The sequence below is a fragment of the Littorina saxatilis genome, linkage group LG6 (assembly GCF_037325665.1).
Source record: "Littorina saxatilis isolate snail1 linkage group LG6, US_GU_Lsax_2.0, whole genome shotgun sequence".
Classification (NCBI taxonomy): Eukaryota; Metazoa; Mollusca; class Gastropoda; order Littorinimorpha; family Littorinidae; genus Littorina; species Littorina saxatilis.
The window spans coordinates 40,472,667-40,499,764 of record NC_090250.1 but is presented as its reverse complement, the minus strand read 5'-3'; the positions used below and the strand labels follow the sequence as shown (position 1 = coordinate 40,499,764).

The following is a 27,098-nucleotide window of genomic DNA, read 5'->3' as shown; positions in this document are numbered from 1 at the left end:
ATCTTCAATTTCAAAAACATTATTTGATTACGTTTCTTAAAACTTCAGTGTTAATGACAGAAATCCATGAAGTTTCGACCCCCTATTCATTACTTGACATTTCTGGTATAGGCATTAAAATGGCTGAAATTTCATGACCCGAAATGTCACCTAGTTCTGGAGAATAAAAATGAAAGAACGATAACGCTGTCGATCGAACTTTTTCTTGTGCGTATAGAGATATATCGGATTCGTATTGTATTCGTGTGCATGTACGTCCTGCTAGTGGGAAAAGGAAAGAAGGCCGTATGGACAGGAACAGGAGCGCATTGCAGGGTATCGGGTAATGATCGCTGTTCTAGAAGGGCTCTTGATTTTTTCTCTTTTTTTCTTTCTCGTCGTTGTCTGCAAGGGTCTTGAGGCCTCAGGGACATGTTTCTAGGGCACTTTACACTTGTTGTTTTGTTTTGTTTTGCTTTGAGGAAGAGGACGTGTACTTGTAACATGCAGGATCGGTTTTTGTTTTGGTTTGTTTTGCGTCTTTGCCTCAATTGCCTGTATTGCACGTAATGTAGCCTGATGGAAGTCGGAGCAGGTTTGTGTTATGTTGCTTATTGTGGTACCTTGCCGTTTGTATTATTGTGTTTTACTGTATTGTTTTATGTCGTTTTGTTTTCCACTCCGATACAAAGAATAAATGTTGAGTGTTTTTTTTCTCATTAAGCCACATACGGCCTTTCTTTATTTGTTCTGTGTGCTGCAATGAAAATTAAGCTTTTTAACTGATATTAATTTTGTTGCACTTTCATTTTCATGTTCATTTTTTTTTTTTAGCTCTTTCGTATGTTGAGATTTGATTAAGCACATATTATATGTCACACAACACGATTAATTTGCTCTGCTCTTTTTTCTTCTTTTTAATCTCTTTTATTTTAAAGGCACTGTCTATCCCCACATGAACTATTCGGGTCACACTCTCAGATTTGTCAAGACTTTTCTATGGGATAAGGCCATCCGACCACTTGTGCAGAATTGGATTTTTTTGGTGAAATGATTTCTTGACGGACACCGGTGGCAATCTGCGAAATTCATCCTGAAAATCCCACTCTGCAAAGTCAGCTATCAGGATATTGAATGTAGGTATGTGTCCAAGTTGAGGGATGGTCTTATCCCATGTAAAAGCCCAGCCAGAACTCGTGCGGTGAGCTGACTTGTTACCGGCACGGTTGGCCTAGTGGTAAGGCGTCCGCCCCGTGATCGGGAGGTCGTGGGTTCGAACCCCGGCCGGGTCATACCTAAGACTTTAAAATTGGCAATCTAGTGGCTGCTCCGCCTGGCGTCTGGCATTATGGGGTTAGTGCTAGGACTGGTTGGTCCGGTGTCAGAATAATGTGACTGGGTGAGACATGAAGCCTGTGCTGCGACTTCTGTCTTGTGTGTGGCGCACGTTAAATGTCAAAGCAGCACCGTCCTGATATGGCCGTTCGTGGTCGGCTGGGCGTTAAGCAAACAAACAAACAAACAAACAAAGCTGACTTGTTTATACGGGATGGACTATGCCTTTAAATCATTTTTCTTTGCTTCTGTGTGATCATATATCTAGGAATATAATGGAACGCAAACAACAGTTCTTATGAGAAAACCTCATCGGTGTACTGACGTTGATTGAAACACAAGAAGTCGTAGGTTTTTGCTTTTTCTATTCCGCAGCTGTATTTTTAATGCAGTAATTCTGCAAGCAATTTTATCAAACGGACATTTGTCATTTTTAATTTTCTTTTCTTTTTCTTACTTGTTTGGTTTGCACTTTGCAGGAAGAGTCTCTCTATTTTCTTCTATCTAACTCTCCCTTGTTTCTTTTTGTCGGAGTTACACATCCTCTGTCTGTCTGTCTGCATGTCTCTCTTTTACTGTTTTTCTGTCCGTCTACCTGTTTATCTGCCTGACTGCGTACTTGTTTGTCTTTCATTGTGTGTGTGTGTGTGTGTGTGTATGTGTGTGTGTGTGTACGTGTGTGTATGTGAAATCGCGTTCTTCGTAAGAAGAGAGGAGGAGAGCCTACACGTTGCAAAGGGTCTGTTTAAGCTTCAACTTGTGAGAGAGAGAGAGAGAGAGAGAGAGAGAGAGAGAGAGAGAGAGAGAGAGAGAGAGAGAGAGAGAGAGAGAGAGAGAGAGAGAGAGAGAGAGAGAGAGAGAGAGAGAGAGAGAGAGAGAGAGAGAGAGAGAGAGAGAGAGAGAGAGAGAGAGAGAGAGAGAGAGAGAGAGAGAGAGAGAGAGAGAGAGAGAGAGAGAGAGAGAGAGAGAGAGAGAGAGAGAGAGAGAGAGAGAGAGAGAGAGAGAGAGAGAGAGAGAGAGAGAGAGAGGAGAGAGAGAGAGAGAGAGAGAGAGAGAGAGAGAGAGAGAGAGAGAGAGAGAGAGAGAGAGAGAGAGAGAGAGAGAGAGAGAGAGAGAGAGAGAGAGAGAGAGAGAGAGAGAGAGAGAGAGAGAGAGAGAGAGAGAGAGAGAGAGAGAGAGAGAGAGAGAGAGAGAGAGAGAGAGAGAGAGAGAGAGAGAGAGAGAGAGAGAGAGAGAGAGAGAGAGAGAGAGAGAGAGAGAGAGAGAGAGAGAGAGAGAGAGAGAGAGAGAGAGAGAGAGAGAGAGAGAGAGAGAGAGAAAGAGAGAGAGAGAGAGAGAGAGAGAGAGAGAGAGAGAGAGAGAGAGAGAGAGAGAGAGAGAGAGAGTATTGTTACGAGGGACTTAATTAGTCCTTTTGTACAAAGAACACGCTCTTCGGTTTAACCAAAACTACAGAGGCAAAAAGAAGCATCGGAAGAAGGCGCCGCAGAGGGGACATGGGTTTCCCCCATGGAAGGAGAGCCGCACATATACTGTTCAAAAAAAGAAACGCATAGTTGCTACTTGCCAAATTTGTTTTATTTTTCGAAAAAATTAACAGAAAATCCAATATTTAGATTATTTGTTTGAAATTTGGTATGGACACAGTTGAATGCACACACAGTTCATTTGCATCTTCAAATCAATCAGTCAATCAATACGATTGGGTGCCGAGGCTGTCAAGTCAGTAGGGGGTGTGACTGCCTTGAGCAGCAACAACTGCCCGGCACCTTCTGGGCATGGACTGGATCAGACGCCGGATATCTTGCTGTGGGATGGTATCCCACACCTCCTGAAGTGCCTGCAATAGATCGCGGTGATTTGCCGGCGCTTCTTCTCGCCTGCGCACACGTCTGTCCAATTCATCCCAGAGGTGTTCTATCGGGTTCATGTCTGGCGACATGGATGGCCAGGGAAGCACCTGGACATGGTGGTCGGTGAGGAACTGGGTGGTGAGTCGTGCTGTGTGCAGGCGAGCGTTGTCCTGCTGGAATATGGCATCCTGGTCAGCCAGAAGAGGAAGGGCGTGTGGGCGCAGAATTTCCTCCACGTATCGCTGGGCAGTTATGCGCCCTTGGACGTGCACCAGGGTGCTCCTTCCAGCGGTATTGATCGCCCCCCACACCATGACGCCTCCACCACCATGAACGGGTGCCTCATCCACACAGTTGGGCGCGTAACGTTCGTTTACTCTCCGGTAGACCCTCCTCCGACCATCATGTCGCTGGAGCAGGAAGTAGGACTCGTCGCTGAACCACACGTGTCTCCAGTGATTCCGGACGGTCCAGCGAAGGTGCTGGTTGCCCCACTGCACTCGGTTCTGGCGATGGCGGCGGGTGAGGACAGCTCCTCTGTGAGGTCTGCGAGCTCTCAAACCAGCTTCATGCAGGCGGTTCCGCACGGTCTGGTCCAATAATCGGTGTGGCCCGGGGAGAGCCTGGACAGAAGATGAGGCCGACAGGAAACGATTCCGGAGGTGGCGGAGCCGTATGAAGCGGTCGTGAGCAGCAGTTGTCGCCCTTGGTCTTCCCGCTCGTGGCAAGTCAGCAACGGAGCCAGTGGCTTGAAACCTGACCCACAGTCTACTGATGGTGCTCTGGGACACGTGGAAGTGCCTGGCGATTGCACTTTGACTTTGGCCTGCTTGTAAACGACCCAATGCAATTTGGCGGTCTTCTCTGCTCAATCGGGCCATCTTTCGTCGCTGAATTGTCGTCTGATTTCTTTGTGGCGAACAATCCGCTTTTATGGGTTTTGGAAGACATGGTGAGAGCTCAATATTCCCCGAGTTTCACGAGATTACACTGAAGCATGACGAGTGGTCATGCCAAATGAGCAATTTTGACATTGTAGCCACTGATAACGCATGCGTCACGTGCAGAGCTCACTTGTGGCAATGGACGAAAGGTCGACGACCAGATAAACATTTTCTGCAGTTTGGTGGATATCCTTGTAGCCATATAACTAAATTAACCAAATATTACAAGCTATGCGTTTCTTTTTTTGAACAGTATAGATGTTCCGCCTTGAATGGTGCGTTTAGGAAAGACAACACGCTCGACTGGCTCCGAAGAAAACTCATGGACTGTGTCAATGTAAACAGGTCCCCATACAAAGAACAAGTCGCGTAAGGCGAAATTACTACATTTAGTCAAGCTGTGGAACTCACAGATTGAAACTGAACGCACTGCATTTTTTCACAATGACCGTAGTCCGCCGCTAATGCAAAAGGCAGTGAAAGTGACGAGCCTGTTTAGCGCGGTAGCGGTTGCGCTGTGCTGCATAGCACGCTTTACTGTACCTCTCTTCGTTTTAACTTTCTGAGCGTGTTTTTAATCCAAACATATCATATCTTATAATCTATATATGTTTTTGGAATCAGGAACCGACAAGGAATAAGATAAATTGTTTTTAAAACGATTTTGGAAATTTAATTTTAATCATAATTTTTATATTTTTAATTTTCAGAGCTTGTTTTTAATCCGAATATAACATATTTATATGTTTTTGGAATCAGAACATGAAGAATAAAATAAAAATAATTTTGGATCGTTTTATAAAAAAAATAATTTTAATTACAATTTCCAAAGTCATCAATTAATTTTTAAGCCTCCATGCTGAAATGCAATACCGAAGTCCGGCCTTCGTCGAAGATTGCTTGGCCAAAATGTCAATCAATTTGATTGAAAAATGAAGGTGTGACAGTGCCGCCACAACTTTTACAAAAAGCCGGATATGACGTCATAAAAGACATTTATAAAAAAATAAAAAATCTGGGGATATCATACCCAGAAACTCTCATGTCAAATTTCATAAAGATCGGTCCAGTAGTTTACTCTGAATCGCTCTACACACACACACACGCACACACACACACACACACACACACACACACACACACACACACACACACACACACACACACACACACACACACACACACACACACACACACATACACCACGACCCTCGTCTCGATTCCCCCTCTATGTTAAAACATTTAGTCAAAACTTGACTAAATGTAAAAAGGCGCGTGGTTGGGACGTGGGAGCACGTACGGGCAGGAGCGGATGTTACTATGAACATGAACTATAGTAATGAATGAGGTTTAGTTTAGTATCGTGGGTCAAAATAAAAATAAACGAAAGGAGACTTATTACTGGAACGTTTAATTTTATTAGTCTTGATATTCGAACGTGTTTGCAGTGAATTTGTTTTGGATTAGTTTTACGGGGTTTTATTTTTACAGGCGACAAAAATAAAAAGGACAGATTCCGCAGGAAGGTAGAACATATGCTTTGACAAGTTGTTATTTTCTGCTATGCGTGTTTGTAAGCGTTTCAACTCCGAAGCTTTCGTGTGTACCGAAAGATCTCGAGAGGCCTTCAACAAACTATGGAAACTCCCTTTTGGAGAGCTTGCTAAACAGAATATTCGGTATGAATTTGTGGAATGCGTGATTGATTTGGTTGAAGGAATATTGGAAGGTTGGCAAACTTGAAAGGGGAGGGGCGAGTAGGAGAGTTGAGAAGAGGATCTGAAGGCGTTTGTGCGAATGGTGCGAATATATGTGTGTGCGCGTGTGCGCGCGTGTGTGTGTGTGTGTGTGTGTGTTTCGGTGTGTGTAGGTGTTTGGGCCGGTTCGGCTTTAGCTTACAATAGGTATAGAAGCGGCTATTTGTGTATTGATTGATGCACACACACACGCGCGCGCACACGCACATACAAACGCACGCGCGCGCACACGCACATGCAAACACACGCACGCACGCACTTCACACACACACACGCTCGCGCGCACGTACGCATGCACAAACACACATACACACACCAACCCCCCTCCCCCCCCCACACACACAAACAGAAGGACATAGAAAGGCATGTAAAGTCGAATTCACTTGGAATGTAATCAGCAAAGGCTTTTCTTTGTAAGTTGCACGGCCTTGCTATGTAGCACTAAATTGACCCCCGTCATATTATATCTTTGATTCATCACATTACGGAGAGTCATTTATTTTTTCCTCTGAGCACAACTGACATGTTGATAAATGCAGCTGTGTCGTTTGACCTTGACATTATTTTTACCCAGACTTGTGTACATACGTTCTTGTCAGTGTAATGTCACTTTCTTGCTTATTGACAGTCATTTTACGTTGGAGAGGGATTTGCACGGGACGTGAGTGTATTGAGCAATCCGTTATAGTGAGTGACGATTATTAATGATATTGCCCGCTGACAGTTATTAATTTCGTGGTCAGTTCGGGTGTAATGATGACAGCATGCACAGACCCGATGACCGGAAATCAAAACAAGTCGCGTAAGGCGAAATTACTACATTTAGTCAAGCTGTGGAACTCACAGAATGAAACTGAACGTAGTCCGCCGCTAGTGCAAAAAGCAGTGAAAGTGACGAGCCTGTTTGGCGCGGCAGCGGTTGCGCTGTGCTTCATAGTTCGTTTTAACTTTCTGAGCGTGTTTTTAATCCAAACATATCATATCTATATCTATATGTTTTTGGAATCAGGAACCGACAAGGAATAAGATGAAGATGGATTTTTTACCGTTTTTCAGGATTGTGGTCGCTGGATCAGCCTGACTGCGCGACGTATTTGAACGAAATTTGTATGCCTTGTTAGGTAAGACACCAAATAAACTTTTTGGTGTACAAAATGCAAAATATCATTCAGTTTAAGTCACCGTTTTGACGGTTGAAAGTGAATCATGCCGTCAAAAAACGCCATTTTTGAGGGTAGGCGTGGTCACGGACCTGTGACGTCATACTCAAATATTGCTCAGATTCTGGGCAGTATTGTACGAAGGTACGAGAAAGGCTGATGCTTGTCGTAACCCCTAAAGTGTTGGTTTATATATTCGTGTTGCTTGTTATTGAGCAGGAAAATCAGAGTGTTGCTGACAGCCTCAGCAAGGCTAGGCTAATGTAAATATACAAGTGTAAGGCCAAAAAAAAAAAAATAGGTCTGTTTACGGTAACCCGACCGACCCTAGTTTTTTCGCGCGACCCTAGACTTTTTTTTGGCATTTGGAAAAAAAAAAAAAAATCTTGTTTTTTTGGCAAAATAACGTAAAAATAAGGTTTTGGGGGGAAAAACAAAAAACAAAAAAATCCCGACCTACCGACCCTATTTTTTTGGCCTATGTTACCGTAAACAGACCTATTTTTTTTTGGCCTAAATATAAGATCATACAACCTTGAGACTGGTCAACTGTCTTTGTCCGACAAGCAGCATGCAGAGAAAATATCACAAGGGAACCCAACTAGTTATTTATTTGTTTGGGTTGTTTGATATGCTGGTACGGATGACAATACTTACTTTGCATCGGGGTTCAAAGAGTGGCATAGCGGGAGAGGAATGGGGGGGGGGGGGGGGGGGGGCTACGGAATATGATCAGCGAAGACAAGTCATCTCAATAGCAGCAGGCTGCATGTTATTCACATCTTCTTCTTCTTTGTTCATGGGCTGAAGCTCCCACGTTCACTCATGTTTTTTGCGCAAGTGGATTTTTACTTGTACGACCGTTTTTACCCCACCAATCAGGCAGCATACGCCGATTTCGGGGGAAGCATACTGGGTGTTTTCGTGTTTCCATAACCCACCGAACTTTGACATGGATTACAGGATCTTTTCCGTGCGTACTTGGTTTTGTGCTTGCGTGTATACACGACGGGGGATAAGACACAAGCAGGTCTGTGCTGCACATAAGTTGAACTGGGAGAACGGAAACATCTCCACCGGCACCGTTAACCCACCAGTCGGCCGCGGTCGAGATTTGAACTCACGACCTTCCGATTAGGAGGCCGATGTCTTATCCACTACGCCACTGCGCCTGTCATTCACATCAAACATGCATGTTGGTTTCTTTGATGATTACGTGAGCGATTTGTTCTGTATGTCCGTGTAGCTGAAGGCAGTGGGTTGTCGTCGTCGTCGTTGTCGTCGTCGTTGTTGTTGTTGTCGTCGTCGTTGTTGTTGTTGTTGTTGTTGTTGCTTTGTTGTTGTTTTAAGCGTGTTATATTCATTTTCTTTGATACAACAACAAACAATAACAACATTAAGAACGTTAACAAGCAGACTGCTTATGTACATGTTGTTGTTGGTGACCAAATCACATCACCAGTAGTTCAAATAACACAGAGTTACACCTCTGTCACACGTACCACTCTCTGTTGAATTTGTGCCATAATTTTTGTATTGCTACCAAATCGACTTTCGCGGTGTGTTTTGAAGGTACACTCGTGAAAACAGTACGGCTCACCTTCTCAGCTAGGCTTTTTCATAGGGTGAGGCCATCTCTCCCATTGGACATATACCTTCTTCTCTTCTTCAGCGTTCCAGAATTTTCTGGTTACGTGTGAGCTTGTTTGCCCATTTGGGTTCCCCACACTATACTCTGAGAGCATAGTCAGCTTCACTCCGCTTTCGTTGAGTAGGCATGCTGGGTATTTTCGTGTTTCTATAACCCACCGAACTGACATGGATTACAGGATCTTTACCGTGCGCACTTGGTCTTATGCTTGCGTGTACACACGAAGGGGGTTAAGTCACTAGCAGGTCTGCACATAAGTTGACCTGGGAGATCGGAAAAATCTCCAGGGGGCAGCGACCGGGATTCGAACTCACGACCTCCCGATTAGGAGGCCGACGTCTTACCACCACGCCACTGCGCCCGTCATATACCAAACATGAACATCCTGGGTGCTCTTGTGGCTTTTTAAGAAAATTATTCTTGGGAAATGTCCCACTTGCCGCAACATGCATTAGGGTGTTGAGTTTTGCTATATGACCAAGTCTTATCCTGTGTAAAAAGCCTGGCCACATCTGAGATAATGGGCCGATCTGTTTTCACAAGAAGGTGTGTTCTTTAAAAAAAAAAAAGCAGCACAAAAACCTACATTATGGATCAGATATATACACGTTTTGTTTCTCTCTATTGGGGCCAATAAAGACCCGTCTGTTTCAATCACAAAAAATGACGTGCTCGATAGCTTAGTGGTTAGCACTTCGGCTTTCAAGCTCGAAGGTTCGAGGTTCGAATCCCGGCGGCACCTGGTGGGTTAAGGGTGGTGATACTTCCTATCTTTCAGGTCAAATTGTGGGCATATATATCTCATATTGCTTTATTCCTCCTTCGTGTGTGTACATGCAAGCACAACCTCAAATAATACGCTCCAAAAGGATGATCATGCAATCCAGTTAAACGAAAATGCAAGCATGCATCCCTTGCAAAACGGAATATGACGGGAGAAAACCTTACCATGCATTGTAAAAAGAGCAATCCTGCAAAACATGAGAGGACGTGGGAGTTGAGCGAAAGAAAACAGACAAAAGTTTTGTAGTTCACCTCAAATCACTTCTTTGTCGAGGGCAAAAATGTAAGTCAAAAGACAAAATATGTTCAGCTGTTCGACTAATCTAGATTTTGCATTTTATTTTAAACCACTGAGGATATTTGTGCCGAATGAAATCCATCTTTATGTGAAAAACAAAGTTCGGCTTTTGCTGTTTTTTTCTTCTCACTTTTTCTCAAGGCCTTTGGAGATTTATCTTCTTTTTTACATTTAGTCAAGTTTTGACTAAATGTTTTAACATAGAGGGGGAATCGAGACGAGGGTCGTGGTGTATGTGTGTGTGTGTGTGTGTCTGTCTGTCTGTCTGTGCGTGTGTGTGTGTAGAGCGATTCAGACTAAACTACTGGACCGATCTTTATGAAATTTGACGTGAGAGTTCCTGGGAATGATATCCCTGGACCTTTTTTCCGATAAATACCTTTGATGACGTCATATCCGGCTTTTTGTAAAAGTTGAGGCGGCACTGTCACACCCTCATTTTTCAATCAAATTGATTGAAATTTTGGCAAAGCAATCTTCGACGAAGGCCGGGGTTTGGTATTGCATTTCAGCTTGGTGGCTTAAAAACTAATGAGTGAGTTTGGTCATTAAAAATCGGAAACTTGTAATTAAAATTATTTTTTATTAAACGATCCAAAAACAATTTCATCTTATTCTTCATCATTTTCTGATTCCAAAAACATATAAATATGTTATATTTGGATTAAAAACAAGCTCTGAAAATTAAAAATATAAAAATTATGATCAAAATTAAATTTCCGAAATCGATTTAAAACCAATTTCATCTTATTCCTTGTCGGTTCCTGATTCCAAAAACATATAGATTGATATGTTTGAATTAAAAACACGCTCAGAAAGTTAAAACGAAGAGAGGTACAGAAAAGCGTGCTATGCAGCACAGCGAAACCACTACAGCGCTGACCAGGCTCGTCAGTTTCACTCCGTTTTGCACAAGCGGCGGACTACGGTCATTATGAAAAAATGCAGTGCGTTCAGTTTCATTCTGTGAGTTCGACTGAGCTTGACTAAATGTTGTATTTTCGCCTTACGCGACTTGTTTTTAATTAGCCGGAGAAATTGGATGATACAATCCAACAACGAAAATCCGAGCTTTATGCGCAAGATCTACATTGTAGGTAAAAAGATATATTTTCAAGATGTCGGTTCATTTTACTGGGATTTTTTTTCTTCTTCATTGTAATTATTTTTCTTTACTTGTTTTTTGTGTGGATATGTTTGATTTATTTATGTATTTATTGGGTTTTTTTTCTCTCTGAATATTTTAACTCATCTCCGTTTTGTCGTTATTCGTCTCTAGTTCTGATGTCTCTTTCATCTTTACAGTTCTATTACCACCACAGGTTTTTCTCTGTTTTTCTGCGATTTTCCTCCCGTTTTCTGCGAGGTCAATAATCCCTTTCAGTGCCTGCCGTTTATTTTCACCGTTTCTCTTCTTACTGCGCAGCAGCAGAATTTCTCTCACTTCCTCTCTAATGACTAATTCATAGCTGCACTTTGAAACAGCAAGGCGGTTTTTGTCTTTTTGTGAGTCTCACTGGGCCTCTCTGCCCGTCATCATCTTATGTGGAGAGTTTGCGTCTCTCTCCTGTGATGTGTCTCAGAAAACTCTGGGCTTTGAGTTTGATGGATCTCTCCTCGGCCGAGCAGTGTTGCCCGTTTTCTGTGACAACGTGTTTTCTCTCCGAATGAATCGCAGTGCGATTTTCTTTTCTCTTCTTCTATTCTTTTCTTTAAAACGGCTGTGAAGTTCTCTTGCAAGATGCTGGCTGCGTTTCCCTGGTCGATTCTTTCAGCAAGCCTGACGTAATTCCTCTTGGATCTATCATTTAAAGCGGTACAATTTCTCCGTAGAACTTTTCGTCTCTTTCCGAATTTCTTCACCCCCCCCCCCCCCACCCCGTCCCCCCTTTTGTTGGCATGGCTGTCGTTGAAGTATTTTTTTCGACCAGTGAACAAAGCCCAATTGAAGCTCCTTTATCTTGTTCGTTTTTACATTTAGTTTTTCTCTTTAACTCAAGTTGTCAGAGAATAAATTAAAGGCCAATTTCTCTACGGGCTATCATTTCTGGCCAATTCAAATGTTTTGACCCTCCTATTATAGAAACAGGAAAATACAAGAAGACACACAGAATAAAGACCTGCGCAATACACTCACACACACACACTCACACACACACTCACACGCACGCACGCACGCACGCACGCACACACACACACACACACACACGCACGCACGCACAATCCCCCTACACATACACACAAACACACACATACACTCTCTCTATCGCTCTCTCTCTCTCTCTCTCTCTCTCTCTCTCTCTCTCACACAACAACTCACATGTGTTAACATGCCGTTCAGGTCCAATTTCTTCACCACTTGTCCCTTTATCAGATTTGGACTTTCTTCTTCATCACAACTACCATCTTTCCTTTCCCCCCGCTTCTGTAGCATCACTAATCGTCTTCAGTCCCTCCATTTCCCCACCTCGTACTACCAACAATCTTATTTCCAATCTTGTCCCAAGCCCAACCAACTTGCCAGTGAAGGGTCAGTCTACTCCAGAGGTCTACTCACGTAGTCGTCACTCCTCACCTCTCCCCCTTTACCTCCCCCTTTCCCTCCCCATTCCCTCTCCCTCTCCCCTCTCCCACCTATCTATCCTACGAGCTGCCATCGCGTGACGATCATTGCCCTACAATTTGGCCTGGTCTCCTGTTGGCCGGCGTACACCCTTCTCCCTTTGATCTCCTTGTCCGGCGTTTATCATCGATCAGACTTAAACTGTATTGATTTTCTCAAGCCCTCACATCGGCGGTGGGGTGGGGCACGGTAGGGTGGGGTGGGGTGGTGTGGGGTGGGGCACGGTGGTGTGGGGTGGGGGATGGGGTTGAACAGTACATTGTGGCTCACGATTTTTGGTAAAGATATCGACGCTCGGTTTTTAGCAAACTGCAAAATTGCGACATACACCAACATTATTCAAGCATCCATTTAATAACTAATTCATGACACAGTCGCGATTGTAACTTGGTGTACAAATAATATTTTTAAAACGCAACTTTGATATCAGTGGATAAAAAAATCAATCAATCAATCAATCAATCAATCAATTCCTTTTGTTTTTTTGAATGCTTAGAAACTTATTTTGAACAAATATTTATTTGCAAAGGTGGAAGCTTTCCTGAACGTCATCGAAAACTCTGGCAGACATTGGGTGAGTGCTTATGACACCATGGCCACAGAAAATAGAACCAATCAAAAGTACTGTCCTAAACCGAAACATTGGTCAGAAAAATGTTCGTGCAAATCAAAAGTACCGTCGAACACCAAATCACCAGACAGAAAATGTGAGTGCGAATGATAAGTAACGTCGTACACTAAATCACCAGACAGAAAATGTTAGTGCGAATGATAAGTAACGTCGTACACTAAATCAGCAGACAGAAAATGTTAATGCGAATCAAAAGTAATGTCGTGCACTAAATCAGCATACGGAAAACGTCCGTGCGAATGAAAAGTATACCGCACGTCGTAAACCGAATCAGCGGTCAGAAAACTCTAAGTGCGGAGGTGGTCGAGGGAAGGCTTCTAGAACTCTCCGAGGAGTCATGGAGATCTCAGCAAGACCGATGGCTGGCGGCAGGTGGTTAGGATGATGAATAACATCTGGTGGCCGTGGGCAAGTGTGGTCAGTTTGTGTGAGGTCAATCCGTCTGTCTCTGAGCAGTGACCGCGTCTGATTTTCTGGCTGCAAAAAGCTGACTTTGCTGGCATCAGCACCAAAGTTCATTGCGCTTCAGACCAGAGACTGCTGTTTATTGTGATTCATACCAGAGACTTTTTACTCTTCATTGCGATTCATAATGAGATGAGACGAAAAACCGAGGTCCCTTCGTGTACACTACGTTGGGGTGTGCACGTTAAAGATCCCACGATTGACAAAAGGGTCTTTCCTGGCAAAATTGCATAGGCATAGATAAAAAATGTCCACCAAAATATCCGTGTGACTTGGAATAATAGGCCGTGAAAAGTATGATATGCGCCGAAATGGCTGCGATCTGCTGGTCGATGTGAATGCGTGATGTATTGTGTAAAAAAATCCATCTCACACGGCATAAATAGATCCCTGCGCCTTGAGTCCGAGTCTGGAGATACGCGCGCGATATAAGACTTCATATAATAATAATAATAATAATATATTGTAACTTTTGCTTTTCAAAACCGAAACCCCAAATGCTTGCAGTTTTAGACCAGCGCTATTTAATACGAGTCGAACACCTTCTCTGCTTTGCTTGTCCTAATAGTATTTGACTTGTTGGAAATACCTGTACTGTTTTCTTTCATTGCGACTTCAGCATGACATGTTGACATTCTTTTCTTTAATTTTGTACTGATTTTGTTCTCTGGAAACGAATCTTTAATACACACATACGTTTTATCCACAGATAATGTGTTTACTTACGTTATTTGTTTGTTTGTTTGCTTAACGCCCAGCCGACCACGAAGAGCCATATCAGGGCGGTGCTGCTTTGACATATAACGTGCGCCACACACAAGACAGAAGTCGCAGCACAGGCTTCATGTCTCACCCAGTCACATTATTCTGACACCGGACCAACAAGTCCTAGCACTAACCCCATAATGCCAGACGCCAGGCGGAGAAGCCACTAGATTGCCAATTTTAAAGTCTTAGGTATGACCCGGCCGGGGTTCGAACCCACGACCTCCCGCTCACTGGGCGGACGCCTTACCACTAGGCCACCGTGTTGCGGTTACTTACGTTATAATAACAATTAAAATCAGAGGTACATCTAGCAGAATCAAACGGGACCAAAAGAGAAATGATTGTAACGTTATTATAATCAAAATCAGAGGAACAGTTCTCAGTTACAAGGCAACGGGACAGAAACAGAAAAGAAATCTAACATTGATGTTATCAATATCAGAGGAACAGTTCTCAGTTACAAGGCAACGGGACAGAAACAGAAAAGAAATCTAACATTAATGTTATCAATATCAGAGGAACAGTTCTCAGAAGGCAACGGGACAGAAACAGAAAATAAATCTAACATTGATGTTATCAATATCAGAGGAACAGTTCTCATTTACTAGGCAACAGGACAGAAACAGAAAAGAAATCTATCAATATCAGAGGAACAGTTCTCAGTTACAAGGCAACGGGACAGAAACAGAAAAGAAATCTAACGAGGATCAGCTAGCTGAAGGAAACAGGACAGAAACAGAAATCGTTTTAGTTTGATACATAAGTCGTTTTCTGTTGGTCTCATGTCTTCGTTTCTGTTGGTAACCTGTCGTTATTGGTGCTAGAATGGCAGAATTTGGCCGCATCAGCCTTGTCTGCTGTCAAGGGAAGGAGGTGGTGTCGTACATGATGAAGTCGTTTATATCGATTGTGACTTTATTTCGATTACAGTTCATATTGGTTTAAACAAAACCGTATTCCATTTTTATCATGACAAAAACAATACTTGTTTTTTAAGATTACTAACTCAAGCATAATCCTGGTAAGTTTGTTTGGTTGTTTGCTTAACGTCCAGCCGACCACGAAGGCCGTCGCGATATAACCTTTGTGGTTGAAAACGACGTTAAACACCAAATAAAGAAAGAAAGACCACGAAGGGCCATATCAGGGCGGTGCTGTTTTGACATATAACGTGCGCCACACACAAGACAGAAGTCGCAGCACAGGCTTCATGTCTCACCCAGTCACGTTATTCTGACACCGGACCAACCAGTCCTAGCACTAACCCCATAATGCCAGACGCCAGGCGGAGCAGCCACTAGATTGCCAATTTTAAAGTCTTGGGTATGACCCGGCCGGGGTTCGAACCCACGACCTCCCGATCACGGGGCGGACGCCTTACCACTAGGCCAACCGTGCCGGTTGATCCTGGTAAGTACATAACAAAGCTTAACATGATGGCGGTTCATATTGGCTTATTATGTCAGAGACCAGCAGAACTTATCTTTCAAGGAAAAACAAGAGCAGTGCTGGTCACTAATGAAGGCGAATAACATTGTTCACATCCCGTATCGTCCATCATTCACGGACAGTGGGCGATATATCCACACGCGGAGTTGACCCTCATTCCCCAAGAGTCTCCTCAGCGGCGTCGTAGCTTCAGCGGCTTGCCTCACGACAGTATAGGGACTTTAAAATCACGCCGCACAACGTCATGGATGACATGTGACGTCAGCGGAAAGGAAAGAAATAAGATTGTGCGAGTTTGAACTCGCAGTTACACAGAGTTCGTCTCGTTGATGGCCACTTTGTTTTTGTGAATTTAAAAGAAACATGCGCAGCGCATTTTGTTTCTCGGTCACTAGCGGGAAGACATGTATTGTGGATAGCTTCATCTGTGTTATACATGCATGCAGTGGCGGTCATGAATGTCGGCTTGTTAACCTTTTAAACTTCACCGAAAAAACTTTTTGCTGTGATGAATAATCGTTGTGTTTGTTATCCTTCGTTCACGTCCCTCATTTCAGATTTGAGTTCGGCCGGGTTTCAGTTTTCATCTGCGCAGCTCGTTCTTCCTTTCTTCTTTTTGACCATTTTTCTTTGTGACCTCCTCGTGTGCATGTTTTAGGTCTGATATTGTTGTATTCAATTACAATCACAAAACCCACCGAGTGGTCATTGTTGCCTTCAATTGCAGCGGTCAGTGAGGGGCTCCGCTCACATATGTAACTTCAGTAGGACCGACGACTCACTGCAGTTTATCCCAGCCCGCAACGCGTTGCATGAAAGGAAAACAGGCCAAGTTCTCGTCATAATCCCTATCGCGGCACAAATAATAGGCCGTGCGTCGTCAGTGCCGCTGAAACTGCGCAGGTATATTCTGCCCATAAGGGGCTGCTTGCAAGCGGCGTGAGATAGCTATACACAACGTTTTAGTCAGCGGGCGCAGATGGTGCTGTCACTGGGTTCACGTGCTCATCAACCCTTGTGTCCGTTTTTATCTCTTCTTGGAAAGGCCGTGCCTGCGTAGTTCACCCTTGTTCTTTAAAGGCTCAGTTCTTCCCATGAAAACAGTTCGGTTCACCATCTCAAATCTGGGAGAATACCATCCCTCTTCTTGGACACACCCCCACAATCAACATCCTGGATGCCCTGGCTGTGCAGCGTGGAACATTTTTTATGAACTAATTTCTTGAACAACACTAGTGGAAATTTGTGAAATAAATTCCAACACAAATTCCCAACCTTTACTCGAAGCATCAAGGCTGTTGATGTTGGTTTGTGGCCAAGTGGAGGAATGTTCTTATCCCATGTTCATTCCTGTCCAGATTTGATAAGATAGTGGGCCAAACTCTTTTACATGTGAAGGTCCCCCCGCGGGTTAGGGGGAAGAATTTACCCGATGCTCCCCAGCATGTCGTAAGAGGCGACTAACGGATTCTGTTTCTCCTTTTACCCTTGTTAAGTGTTTCTTGTATAGAATATAGTCAATATTTGTAAAGATTTTAGTCAAGCAGTATGTAAGAAATGTTAAGTCCTTTGTACTGGAAACTTGCATTCTCCCAGTAAGGTAATTATATTGTACTACGTTGCAAGCCCCTGGAGCAATTTGTTGATTAGTGCTTTTGTGAACAAGAAACAATTGACAAGTGGCTCTATCCCATCTTCCCCCGTCGCGATATAACCTTGAACGGTTGAAAACGACGTTAAACACCAAATAAAGAAAGAAAGAACATGTGAAGGATTGTGCCTTGAAGCGTTATCTTTGTTGTTTTCTGAAAAGTTAAGAGGCAGGAGGCAGTCTGGAAGATACTTTTTGTTTCTTCTTTGTTTCCTTCTTTCTACATTTCTTTCTTTCTTATTGCTTTGCCGGCATTGTCTCGGGAAAAAAAAGATTTTGTTATTCAGAGAGCGTCGCTCTCATTGTTTCCCCCAATTCAGTTTCTCTTTAAACGAGAACAATCTCTTGTTGTTTTTCCAGAAGACATTGTCTTCATTGCACTGTGGATGATGCTAAACCTACATTCTAAGCAGAGGCGCCCTTTTCTTTTCAGTAGTCAGAATTATTCGAAAGAGAAAGAGTCACGTACTCATTGTTTTCTTCTTCTATTTTCAAGAGAACTTTTGTATTATCAAGACGCGACATCTTTGTAACCACATAAAGGTGCTGCGCAGGAATTATCCTTGAAAGCGTTGTTGTTAAGGTCTTTTAAAAATTAATCTCCCTTTCCTTCAAGAAATGGCAGCGCTTTTATTGACTTATTCCGTGATTAATTATCATTGATTTATTCACCGGCACGGTTGGCCTAGTGGTAAGGCGTCCGCCCAGTGAGCGGGAGGTCGTGGGTTTGAACCCCGGCCGGGTCATACCTATTGGCAATCTAGTGGCTGCTCCGCCTGGCGTCTGGCATTATGGGGTTAGTGCTAGGACTGGTTGGTCCGGTGTCAGAATAATGTGACTGGGTGAGACATGAAGCCTGTGCTGCGACTTCTGTCGTGGTCGGCTGGGCGTTAGGCAAACAAACTAACAAACCGTGAATCCAGATCGACTCAACATCTCAGATATGGCCAGGCTTTTACACGGGTCAAGGCCATCCCTCTATTTGGACATAAAGGCAACCAAATATCAACAATTTGGGAGCATTCTGTGCAGTGTTGGAAGTTGTTTAATTAATTAATTATTTACGGACACTGGTGGTAACCTAAGAAATGAATTCACCAAAAGATTGTGACTCTGCCCAGGAATCAGCCAGGCTGTGGATTGTCTGTGTGTCCAGGTCATTGGGAGGGATGTTCTGATCCCGTGTAAAAGGCTGCCCAGATCTGAGATGGTGAGCCGAAGTATTTCCAGGGGATAAGTCAATGATAAGTCGCGGATATAAGTAAACGAAGGCACGGCCATTTTTTTTCTGTTGCCTTTGATATAGTTTGGATTTCTGTAGTACCAGTGTGCGCACATGCATGTAAGATTAGGAATTGGTATTATTCTTTCTTTGTGTTAAGATATATATGCCTCAGTCACGATATTTAGGAAAATGTGGCCTGTGGGTATTTTACGGTAGAAAATGTCTACTGTCTATACGTACAAGAGAACCAATTTGATCTTCACGCAAGTGATTATTAGCCAACCTTCATGAACATTTTCTCTGTTTTACTCAAGATACTATAGCTCTGTACCTTTTTTTTTGGGGGGGGGGGGGGGGGAATATATAAATACAAGTTCATTACATGTCTTTTGATTCTTTAAAATCTGCCTCCATATGATAAAACAACGCCGCCTGCATATGAACCCCAGGCATAAGTTCTCAGTTTCAAATACTCTTGTGTTTTTTTGTGTGCGTTTCTCGAATGAGATTGCTTGCCAATTTTCTGCAGATGGTGTCGGAATGCAATAAGGCGAACTCTGATCCAATCGCATTCTGATTTTTACTCCATTTTCTCTCGGGTTTCAATTTTTGTGTTTTGTTTCTGTCTTGCAGAGCGACGAGGGGAATCGCCAAGATAAATCTCGCGGCTGCGACGAGACTTAGTCTCGGCGACGCGAGATAGATGGTAGCAGACGACAAACACTCTCTCCTGCGCAATCCAGCCGCGCGTGATGTCGCTTGCAAAAGCGCCCTTTACACGCGTGAAAAGTGTCCTGATCAAACGCTGCCAATGGTGTCCACTGCCAGCAGAGGGACTTGAAGTCTTCCAGGCCCTGGAGCGCAAGCATCGATTAGAAAAATAGCCGCTTTTTTCCAGTCGAGAATTCTGCAGCTGTAAATTGCAGTGCTGAAACGCCGATCTCCATTAAAACAACAGACGACAAAGAACTGAGATTTTTTAGGAAGCTGTCAAACTAAGAAAGTATGATTGTCTTTGAGGGTGACGTTTGCACCGTCAATGACCTGAAATGATGGCGAGTTTTAGGACGGGGTTCGTGAAATAAAGCCAATGACTATTCCGAATGATGCGGTTGAAACCGAAAGAAGTTGACTTGCTTCATCAATGTCAATTACTGTCGCTAAATTGCTTCTCGGAGTGTAAAGTTAGCACGTAGGTTAAATATTGAGAAGCCGAATGTTTCATTTGTTGTGTTCACGAACTCTCCTTTTTTTAAACATTGGAAGTTTCTTCTCGTTTGAACAGCAGGAGTAGTCTGTGAGTAATCTGACTCATACGAGCATTGCAAATCAAATCAACTATGTATTTATTAATTGTTTGTGTGTGGTGGCAGTGAGCGTTGAGATAAACACACAAGTTGTTTTTGAGAAGAAAAAAGAGAAAACACTCAAAAACAACCAAGCAGTACAGACGATGAAAAGGGAGTCATTAGTGTGCAAGTTGTTTTCTTGTGAATAGGAGACGACAAGAACAAGTTGATTTATGACAGCTACATTGCACATCTTTATTGATCGGTCAAGATGTGCGTTTTTTTCCCCCGCACGTCTTCAGGTAGGTGCGACACAGCCCTTCAGGTGTGAAGCAATCATTTGCGTCTTAGTGGTAAATCTCTTCACATCCGCCGGGATTGGTATAGTTAAAGATTTTATTTTATAACACCCGTAAATTTGGCAAATAGGCTGAACCTTCGCCGGAGGACTCGGACAATTGCTTGAGAATTTACTCAGAACACCTGTGTAAGTTCTTGTCTTGATACACCTTGAGAATGTACTCAGGACATAAATGTACGATTGCCGGCCTAGATGAACCTTGAGAATTTACGCACGACATAATTATGTACACTTGTTTTGATAAACCTTGAGGATTTACTCAGAATATCCGTAGGAGTTTGCGATAAGACCAGGTAAATTGAGCGTACTTATTATATTGTGTTGTGAAATAACTTCGGTCGCGCAGAACGCACAGAACGCTCCTGTTGTTAACCAGACGTGTGTTTTCTTTTGTGAAGTTGAAGATCATGGTAGAGTGATGAGCAGACTGCCTGGAGCCGAAAACATCTAAAAGTGAATCTTGTGAAGTGCAAGAATTTCCCTGTGGGTCTTGTAAAAGCAGCACTGCCAGGGAGTGCCAAATAATCATTATAAATAAACACTGCCCAACCCTAAACACCTCACGCGCTGTTCAGGATCCCTCAATGCCAGGGAAGCAACGGTGATACCTCAGTGAAATGTCTTTTATAGTGTTTTGAGCGTAAACTCTGAATCCGGAAGGTCCGTTATTTAGAGATGGCAAACGTGTGCAGTCTATAGTAGCCAAGTCAGTAAGAGAGCGCAAAAGTGTGAATTGTGTTTGATAAAATACTGAAGCTGTACTGATCAATAAGTTGGAATCTTCCAAGTATCGTAAAGTCAGTTAGCCCGCGAAAGCCAGGAACTGCGGTTGGGTGCAGTCTTTCATTCAGTGATAATAGTAACGAAGATTCCATTCCAACGTACTCTTCGTTCGCTGAGTGAGTTTGAGCCACAAAACTGACCAGCAAACCTAATCAGTGAACTGATAGTGGTGGTAAAAAAATCAACCCGTGTGTGTTGGTCAGCGAGAAAGAAGCAGTAGTGCTAACACCTGTGAAGTGCTTCAGTTCTGCGAGCGGAGGATCGGAGTGATGTCCGGTGCCGTGGATTACTGTACGGGAGGATTCAGGTGACCCCCAAACTAAGGGAGGGAGGGTCGTGGTTGCCATGGCGCGACAGGAGAATGTGGTCCAGCGGATTAACACTGAGCTGGAGGAAGGCTGGGAGGCCAAGATCAACCACGATGGCAGGATCTACTACATCAAGTGAGTCTTGTCTTGCACAATCAAACAAACAAAAACAAAAACTAAAAGCATTATAATACATGTCAATATTTTAGTTAATGTGTTTGTTTCAAAATACAAGAAAGTTAGGTTGTTGAAACGTTTTTTATTGACAAAACAATACATTCACAGATATTTCGACCCAACTCCAATATTTTCATTCAAATATTGTTAGAAATATCTGTGAATGTATTGTTTTGTCAATAACAAACGTTCCAACAATCTACCTTTCTTGTTTTTTAATTCTGAATTTTGGAACGTTGGCAGTCTCTTTACACCCCCGGTATAGGGGTGTGTATAGGATTCGGTCGATGTGTTTGTTTGTTTGTGTGTTTGTGTTCGCATATAGATCTCAAGAATGAACGGACCGATCGTCACCAAACTTGGTGAACAGGTTCTATACATTCCTGAGACGGTCCTTACAAAAATTGGGACCAGTCAAACACACGGTTAGGGAGTTATTAGTGGATTAAGATTCTACAAGGACTTATAGAGGGACATATTAATGGTCAAAGGGAAATAACCTTCTCAGTTGGTGGCAGTGAGAATGGTAAGGACGGGGGTGTTTTTCCTACCTCGGAGGAATTTCTTGTTGTTTTTGGATTTAATGTGTTTGTTTGTTTTGTTCTTCGTCCTCGGTATACGTGTGACTTCTGCGATGTTCTTTCCATCCTTTCGTCTTTTACTTCATTCACTTGTTTGTGTCGACTGGCGAAACTAAAAAGCAATTTGTCATTTTTGTCAAGAGAGGTCAATCCTTGAAGAACATGCGTCGCTGGTTGCTAGGCAACTATTTGAGCGTGGCTACCTGTGTGAGCGCCCAAGCGGAGAATGACAGCGTTAGAGCGCACTAATCATTCTGTCAATAATTCTGAGATGATTAGATAGCCGGTCAGTCAGCCTCAATAGTAGTAAGTACACCATGGGTTTGCTTCAGTATAGGCCTGAAAGTGGCGAGTGTTTTACTCACATGGCGAGTAGAAAAATGTACCTGGTGAGTAGAAATTTGCATCTTCTCGCTAAAGGCGAGTACAGTTTTCTAAAAAAAACATTCGATACCTCCGAACGACATTGTATCGCGGCCGAAGTGACTCGTGCATTTTCAGATCTCCATTTTTCACTTTCGCAACGTGCGCGCTCTCGAAACATTCATTCGATCGAACATTTAGCGATGAATCGGACGAAGACTGGCGAATCGGACAGCTGAAAATTACCGAAGAAAGCTAAGTCTTCAAAAACGAACCTTTGTTCCAAAATGGAAGAAGGAATTTTCATGGCTTTTGTACGACTTAAGCACAAACAAGATGACGTGCGCAGTTAACTTACAATCTCCATCTATCGCCAGTAAATCTGACTTTATGACAGGCACAGACAATTTTAGAAAGGAAACGCTAAAATATCACAGCAACGGTAAGAAGCACATTAATTTTCAGCACGTGATGCTCAACTTTCACGACAAGGAAAACAAGTCGGTGGTCAGGCCTCAATTCAGTCAGCGTTCAAAAAGCAAAAAGTAAACAAAGACCAAACCGACAGCGTCGATCTTCAGCTCAAATTGAACACGGCTTATCTTTTGGCAGTGAAAAACAAATCAGAATAGATGCATACCGCTGGGGTGTACAATGATCAAATGCAAGCCTCAAAATTAGTTAAGAGTCATGAATCTTCTTGGTTTGGCTTGTAACATTTTCTATCTGGCTAGTAAATTTTGAGAAGCACTCGCCAAAGGCAAGTGCACCATTCTCTGGACTTTCAACGCTGAGTATCTTCAGTCTTTTACAGTGTGTTGGCCTGAACTCTTTGTCGGGGGAAAATTAAAGCGGTTTTTATTGTCCATAGAGAGTTAACGGCAAACAAATAATTTGGTTCAAAGTACTTTGACAGGCGTTATCATGAAACGTACTCTGAAACTAACCCATTTAGCTAGTTAGCGTGAAAGCTAAACGCGGAGTCTCTTTTCTCCGCAACCTACAAAAAAAACATAAAAAACAAAAACAAAAAAACAAAGCATAAAAAATATATAAAAACAAGTCGCGTAAGGCGAAATTACTACATTTAGTCAAGCTGTGGAACTCACGGAATGCAATTGAACGTAGTCCGCCGCTAGTGCAAAAGGCAGTGAAAGTGACGAGCCTGTTTGGCACGGTAGCGGTTGCGCTGTGCTTCATAGCACGCTTTACTCTAGCTCTCTTCGTTTTAACTTTCTGAGCGTGTTTTTAATCCAAACATATCATATCTATATGTTTTTGGAATCAGGAACCGACAAGAAATAAGATGAAAGTGTATTTAAATTGATTTCGAAAATTTAATTTTGATCATAATTTTTAATTTTTTTAAATTTTCAGAGCTTTTTTTTAATCCAAATATAACATATTTATATGTTTCTGGAATCAGAAAATGATGAAGAATAAGATGAACGTAAATTTGGATCGTTTTATAAAAAAATGTTGTTTTTTACAATTTTCAGATTTTTAATGAACAAAGTCATTAATTAACTTTTAAGCCACCAAGCTGAAATGCAATACCAAAGTCCGGCCTTCGTCGAAGATTGCTTGGCCAAAATTTCAATCAATTTGAATAAAAAATGAGGGTGTGACAGTGCCGCCACAACTTTTACAAAAAGCCGGATATGACGTCATCAAAGGTATTTATCGAAAAAAAGAAAACAACGTCCGGGGATATCATTCCCAGGAACTCTCATGTCAAATTTCATAAAGATCAGTCCAGTAGTTTGGTCTGAATCGCTCTACACACACACACACACGCACAGACAGACACACACACACTCATACACCACGACCCTCGTCTCGATTCCCCCTCAACGTTGAAACATTTAGTCAAAACTTGACTAAATGTAAAAAAAAAAAGGGGGGGGGGGGGGGTAAACATCTTCATCGCTTGGAAACAGGTGAAGATGAATTGGCATTGAATTGTGATCATTTCAATTATTAACTTTCGTTGTTCCAGTGCTTTTGCCAACAGAAGCACTTTGACGGTGAACAACATTGCTTTGACAAGTTACAGTCTTGGACATGCATTAACTTAATTGCCTGAGTTATTTCCTCATTTTGCATGATAGTTCGACTTATTCGGCATTGTTGCACTAATCTTCTGGATATAATGAGCCCTCCTATAGGTAAATAATATCCCTTTAACTGTACAGTCTAGGCTACGCATTAATTGATTTCGTCTTAAGTTCCTCATTTTGTATGACAATTGTGACCCTCCACCATGGAATGAGTCGCATGTCACCTTTGCATGATTTTCATATTTTTACATTTTCCTAAAGAGTTTGTTATGCTCTATCCAGTGGTGAAGACCGTTTTAGAAAAGAGCGAACACTGTTTGAGTTATAAGCCTGTGACTAAGGTGACCCTCACACTGTTACCAGACACTCCCCGGACTTATATTAAGCCTAGCGCAGAACCGCGCGAGGTGACATGCGACTCATTTCGTGGTGGAGGGTCACAATTTGACTTATTCGGCACTGATGCAATAATCTTCGGCCCAAAGGTCAACACTTCTACAGGTACATAATATCTCTATATCTGTACAGTCTAGGATACGCATTGATTTCGCCTTCATTTTCTCATTTTGCTGCGTTGCACGAGCCAGAAGGATGGAGATCTGTCCATGCGTAATTTATCAACCACAATGTCTTACGTATGATTGCACAAGAGCGCATCAATACCTAATCGGATTGTCTTCATAAAGAGCTGGAAGACAGCTTCATTTTGTTGGCATTCGGGGTTTTCTTTTTGGAATAAAACGGTAAGTGGTGAAAAATTGGGATAAATATGGTAGGGACTTTATTAATGATGATGATAATGGTAGTGAATGACTTATCCCTTTGGTAGGGCGAATGATTTACCCATTTTGTTGTGATGTTTTTTTTTTCTCAAGATGGCTTTCCTAATTAGCAGCAACCGAAGAGTTGATCGCACTTGACGTTTTTGCTTAGCTACTCTTCTTGGAATTGACTGAAACATTCTTGCTGATCTTAGCCTTTGTGTTTTCTTTTGTGGTACTTGCAATCGTAATGCTAAAAATTCAGTAGGCTCAGTCTCTAAACCGATCTCTGCCTTTGACCTTGTCTGAGCGATCGAGAAGAAGAAGTTAAGACCTTTTCAAGAATCTGTTACTCGTAATGATAGGCTTACCGGTACTCTCATTTCTTTTGTAGTGTTGACAATAGCGATTCATTTTTTAAACGGTCATGTGAGTTTCTTTCGATAAGACTCGAATCTTTAAGCGAAAAAAAGGAAGAAAGGATTAAGGTGTGTGAGAGCTAGAGAAAATAACATGGAGACGGTAACGGAGAAGAGGTCGTACGCACGCACGCACGCACGCACGCAAACAAGCACACACGCACGCACGCACACACGCACGCACGCACGCACGCACGAACAGAGAGAGAGAGAGAGAGAGAGAGAGAGAGAGAGAGAGAGAGAGAGAGAGATGGACACAGTCACACTCACAGATAGACAGAAACAGAAAGAGAGACAGCTGCAACGCCAGCCCATCTGCTAATTGATACAAGGGTTGCGTGTTTTGGGAGCCCTACAAAAGACCAGCCCCGGGGGAGAGGAATGCATGTTATAACACGAGCTTGCTCTGGCTTCCTTCCCCCTGTTGTGCAAAATTGCATTTCAACACGCGAGTGCGGAAAAGAGAGACGAGAAACCTGTCATTAAAAAAATATCAGAAAAAATCGGGGCAAAATGCATCCTGACTTACGGATCTGAGACTATGACCAAGAAAAAAGTAAAAAAAAAAAAAAAGTAAAAAAAAAGAAGCAACAAACAATAGGGGGATGAGCGCATCCGTGCTTATGGATCTAAGGCTCCGTCCATACAGGAAGCAGATTTCACCTAGATTATGTCGGAAACAGAACATGGAGAGGTGGCATTGCTGGATGCTCAGATTTATATTAACCCTCAAACAAAAATTATGTACATGACACCTCCCTGTCTTCCAAAGAAGAAACAAGTCGCGTAAGGCGAAATTACTACATTTAGTCAAGCTGTCGAACTCACGGAATGAAACTGAACGCACTGTAGTTTTTTACCGAGACAGTACAGCTTCGTCAATCCCCGCGAGAAGGAAATCGCTCACCTTCCACGTGCAAAACGCAGTGAAATTAACACGCCAGAATAGCGCGGTAGCGTATTGTGCTAAACAGGAAAGCGCGCTTTTGTGTATTCTTGTTAATTTTCGGAGCTTGTTTTGAATACAACCTATCATATCTATATGTTTTCGGAATCAGGAAATGATAAAGAATAAGATGAAATCATTTTTGGATCGATTTCTTAAATTTTTTTATCGTAAGACTAATTAATCTATTTTCGTTAATTGTGATCACATTTTAAGAGTAAACATGACATGTATATATTTTTAGATTCAGAATAAGATGAAAAATACGATGCAATCAATTTTAAATCTGTTTACGAAAAATCGATTTTAATGACAACTTTAATGAGCAAACTCATTAAATAATTTTTAAGCCTCCAAGCTGAAATGCAATACCAAAGTCCGGGCTTCGTCGAAGATTACTTTACAAAAATTCAACCAAATTGGTTGAAAAATGAGAGCGTGACATTGCCGCCTCAATTTTCACGAAAAGCCGGATATG

At 42.6% G+C, this 27,098-nt stretch overlaps 1 protein-coding gene across 1 annotated transcript in view; it reads left to right on the top strand.

Moving 5' to 3' along the window:
* Nucleotides 1-27,098, top strand: part of LOC138968016 (serine-rich adhesin for platelets-like) — a 305,824-nt gene that overhangs the window by 11,721 nt on the left and 267,005 nt on the right. Inside the window, exon 2 of the mRNA XM_070340578.1 lies at nt 19,206-21,448. Coding sequence (XP_070196679.1) covers nt 21,351-21,448 — 98 coding nt within the window. The 5' untranslated portion in view covers nt 19,206-21,350. The remainder of the gene's footprint in view (nt 1-19,205; nt 21,449-27,098) is intronic.